This window comes from Corvus brachyrhynchos, unplaced genomic scaffold (genome assembly GCF_000691975.1).
Source record: "Corvus brachyrhynchos isolate BGI_N302 unplaced genomic scaffold, ASM69197v1 scaffold223, whole genome shotgun sequence".
Lineage (NCBI taxonomy): Eukaryota > Metazoa > Chordata > Aves > Passeriformes > Corvidae > Corvus > Corvus brachyrhynchos.
The window spans coordinates 3,480,669-3,485,056 of record NW_008237174.1 but is presented as its reverse complement, the minus strand read 5'-3'; the positions used below and the strand labels follow the sequence as shown (position 1 = coordinate 3,485,056).

At 43.8% G+C, this 4,388-nt stretch overlaps 2 protein-coding genes across 5 annotated transcripts in view; one reads left to right on the top strand and one right to left on the bottom strand.

The window, feature by feature from the left end:
* The window catches only part of CUNH17orf50 (chromosome unknown C17orf50 homolog), a 46,778-nt gene that overhangs the window by 7,202 nt on the left and 35,188 nt on the right, over positions 1 to 4,388 (bottom strand). For 2 of the 3 annotated variants that reach the window (XR_001860168.1, XR_001860169.1), the window contains exon 1: positions 131 to 3,863. Coding sequence is in view for 1 of the 3 variants with exons in the window: in XM_017728832.1 (XP_017584321.1) it covers positions 3,870 to 3,873 (4 nt within the window). In the remaining 2 variants the exon portion in view is untranslated. The other variant, XM_017728832.1, reaches the window with a different exon arrangement.
* The window catches only part of LOC103612033 (vesicle-associated membrane protein 2), a 51,074-nt gene continuing 50,744 nt past the window's right edge, over positions 4,059 to 4,388 (top strand). Inside the window, exon 1 of one of the 2 annotated variants that reach the window (XM_017728833.1) lies at positions 4,059 to 4,339. In XM_017728833.1, the coding sequence (XP_017584322.1) occupies positions 4,338 to 4,339 (2 nt within the window). In that variant the 5' untranslated portion in view covers positions 4,059 to 4,337. The remainder of the gene's footprint in view (positions 4,340 to 4,388) is intronic. The other variant, XM_017728834.1, reaches the window with a different exon arrangement.

Here is a 4,388-nt window from a genome sequence, read left to right as displayed (position 1 = left end):
GCACACAGGCAGGAGGGACTGGGCCTCACTATGCAAATGCTTTGCAGGATCACACCTGCAAAGTTTTTCATTGTGTTATAAATGTTTACCAAAATTATACATTAATACCATTAACGAGGAATGTAAATACCTTGAAGGAGCACAGAGTGTCACACCTTGCTACTCAGGCTTGGAAATGAGACACCTAGGGTCTTAACAGAACCCAGCTATGTTGGACCTGTATCTCTCACTGAAATGGCAGAAAAGACAATTTATAAAAGGAATTACAAACAGTTCACTGACCTGTAAAAGTAAACTATCACTAAAGCAGCTAATATGTTATGAAGGAATGAAGAGAAGTTGTGAGTGAAAGAAAATTACACACCTCACAGTTACAGACTTGATGTTTTAATTTGTGGCAAAAGAATCTGCAAATTCAAGACCCATTTTAGGCATACAGTGGTTCTGAGGTGAAGCTCTGCAGAACAGACCACCTGTGGCTAATAAAATCAGCAGCTGGGCAGGCAGGCATCTGCCTTACTTCTGAGAAGGGAGCTGCAAAGGTAGGTTCTTACCAATTCCACTTGTCTAAAAAGTCAAGAGAAGAAAATGAAGCATTGAAAATAAACATGTAAGACTTGGTGACAAAGGATTGAAGATACTTAGAATAGATTTTTTTCTTAATCCTTTTAGACCATAGTTTTTGAAAACTTGTACTTTGGACATGAATAGTATTTAACTTCTCTTTTAAAGATGAATTTGTCTGGCTATGCTGAATTTCCAGTGTCATAAGTTCTGATGATTTAGGGGGGAATTCCTCCTATACTTTGTTTAAATGCATTGCCAGATCAGAAGATTTGAAAACACAGCATTTGAATAATTGATTTATTTAGCTTGCTTTTCTTTTCTGCTTAAATCTTGTGAAACTTCATTACAACTGCTTTCTGTAAACCAATTAACTGTTCTCACCTTTCTTATTTAGCACTGTGTTTTGTTTTGTGAGCCAAAATAACCAATACCAGTGTTATTGTGGCTAGCCCTGAGATTTACTCTATTATATGGGCAGTTTATAAACCTATAGATTACATGATGACTCTTCAAATGGGGATCCTACTTGCAGATCTGTGAGAAAATACATTTCCTTCAGATGAAGATCATGTAACAGCAGTACATAACATTTTCAGGGGCCTCGGTGTTCTATCTACAGGTTGTCCCTAGTTAATTATAAGCAAGGTCTAGTACCTGCAAGACTCCAGATGCCAGAATTGATTTCCACTGATGATGGTTGTTGATGGCTTTCATTCTTGAACATCCTAAGCAGTGTATTGGTGGCTCTGAAACTGCCTTCATATACAAAATTTTGCTTCAGTACAAAATACAAATTATGGATGGGGTAAAAAACCACCACCACTATTTTACAAAGCAGACTGATTGTTTTCCATACCCAAGATGGGCAGGCTAAAGGTGCAGGAAGCTATTTTCCAAAAATGGAGCATTTCTATGGCATTCCTCCAATTGCACCAGCCCTGATCCAGCTGTTACTATTATACCAAACAGAGTAAGAGGTAAAATCTTTGTGCAAACACACAGAGCAAAAGATGCCAGACAGGAAAGGAGAGCTGGAGAGAGGAAAGTACCTGAATAGCAACTGGGGGACAATTTCTCTGTGTCCCTGGGATGCAGATTTTCTGATTCAGTTCTGTGACTTAAATGAAATTAAGCTGTTTGAACTAATTCTGGTTTTATTATTTTTGCCACCACAGGGTGTCTCTGCATCTCTTCCAACACCAAAGGCTCTGGTAGCCTTTAATGATAGTCTGCAAGCTCCAGGGAATGTAGGGCTAAAGGAAAATGTCCCCCAGGTGAGCTGTGGATTTTCTTCAGGATCATGAGCCTTCTTGGATTGGAATGGTGATGCTCTCATTAGCTGGTAGGAAATTATTCTTTTAGCAGCTATATTGCAGTGATGTTTAATTTGGTTTTGAGAACTCTCTGGTACCACACCGGAGGAAGCCATGGCTATATGATGTGGGGCACTGATGTAGCTTCAGCTCATTCTGCACTACGCTCACAAGGTCTGAGGTATTTTCCCTGCAGTGGAGCGCTTCTGCTAATTTCTGATCTCTAATTTTTCTGACTGCCATTTCACCTTTATGCTTGTGTGGGCATTTTCTGTTCCCCTTCACTCAGGATAAAGCTGCCATGGAGTCAGCACAAACACTGTATCATTTGGTCTGGATAGTTTGTATAATAAAACATTTTAATATGCTGGGCTTGGAGTCTTTCAGGCTTGTGGGGGGTTTTTTTGAGTCTTGTGAGCTTTGGTCTAGAGTCAGTACTTGTTCCACCCTCCATGTAGTTGTAGTAATGACTTGAAGTGAGACCACAGAAAAGGCAGAAAGATCTAGCAGAAGGTCTCTCTCTCCTAGAAGCTCCTGGCCTCACAAGCCAGGCATGACTTCTCACTTTCTCAGTATTCAGATGAGGCTTGAGTTTGAAGATTAAGGTGATAATGGTAGCAGGTGATACCTGTGTTTGGTGCAAGCCTGTGTGTGGGTGCTGATGTGGCTGTGTGCTGTAAGGGTATCATATAAATGTATCTTTGTCTAGGACATCAGAAAAGTAAACTCCCCTCAGGAGGGAAGAGCTATGGAGGAATTCCAGATTAGAAGTGCTGAGCTAAGTAATCTGTGGATGGATAAAGCGTAAAGGTAGTTGGGAATCTCCTAATTGTCATGAGGGCATACCAATTGTTTGAAACTCCATCTTTTCATAGAGAAAATACAGTTTGAAGTGTTTTCTGCTTCCATCAGGAAAAGTTTCTCAGAGCAAGGGTCTTATGAGTGTGATATGTGAGCAAAAAAACTCAGGCTTAAAGTGCTGCTCAAAGTGACATTTATTCATTCATGCAGGTAATTAGCTTCAGCAGAAGAGACAGAATCACCCTCCAGTGGCAGGAGGTATGAGGAGTCTTTAATGCAGTGAGCAAGCTCTCAGGCAGCAGAGGGAGAAGGGAGAGAGGTTCTTGTGACTAAGTCAGTCTGAGGAGTTCCATAGTTCCCCAAGGAGCTGGATCCCTTCAGAGCTGACAGGCCCTGGCTTACATCTGAATCAGGCTGTGATAACACCTGAGCCTGTATTTGGGCAGTAACTGAGTGTCCTAATGTCTGGGCTCTGGGTGTTGTCACATTCCCTGGCTACATTCTCCATGAAAATACTCAACTGGCTGATAACAAGTTTAGAAATTAGGATTGATGCATTGCTCTCCCCCAGTAACTGTGGTGCCTGTTGCTTTGAGGAACAATTCACCTTTTCTTAGATTTCCACGTCAGAAAACACAGATTTGGTCTGTTGACACTGTTGCACTTTATTTCCAACAGGCACCCCAAGATTTGAGGTCTAGATACTCAGAAAAGCTACTTGCCTCACCCAAATACTTGGTTTGAATGGCTAGTGCTAGCTGCCACTGACATCCATGGAAAATTAGTGAAGGCAGCGACAGGTGAAGTATCTTCTTACAAGTGAAAAAGGTATCATTTGGGACAGCAATGTTAAATGCCACTTCTTGGAAAACCATGCAGACTTTCTTACTCCTTCACCTCTGTTTAGAGTATGTGAAGGCCTTGGTTTGAATGCAAGGGAACATGTGTTGCTTCAGAATAAGTTTTGTTCTGTACTGGGGGATGGGGCATGAAAGGGAAGTGCTAATGTTCATGAAGGGTGAGGTTGGATACCTGGATTTAGGTTGAGTGTGAGGTGATATCTAAGCCAGAAGCAAGAGCTGTACTTCATCTGAGAGACACAACCTTTCCAGAATCAGTGGTTGATCTAGTAGCTTATCTGTCTCTGGATTTGCTCTGTGCTATAGGTTTTCATTCACAAGCACTCACCCATGACAGCAGGGGTTGAACAGCAGCACCTTTCGCCATTCTCTCCCTTCTAAAATTTTTTTCTTTCTAGAGAGGAGAGGGAGAAAGAAGGTGGTTAGAGAAACAGACAATGGTTTTCACCTAAATCCCCTCCCAGCCTGCTAGCCGCAATGAGCCCGCTCCGGTGACCACACCCAGGCTCTCCCTGCTCGGTGCGGGGCGGGATGCGGGCAGGACCCGGAGGCTGCCTTCCCGTCTGTCACTCCAGGACTCGCTCCCGCCTGGCATGAGGGTGTGGAGGGGGTACCTCCGTGCCTCGCCTCTGCTTCCTACTCTGATGTGAGGCGCAGGCATGCTCAGTAGCCGGTGCCTACCCCTCCTCTCCCAACAACAGTGCCTACAACAGTAGGAGACTGGTGGCAGCAGGCGCGGAGCCGAAAGCCATCTTTGCTGGAGAGGGAGGCAGCGCACCCCGCTCGGCCCCTCGCCATGTGAGTACCGGCCCGGGAGTGCTGCGGGCTCGCAGGGGACCGCGGGCAC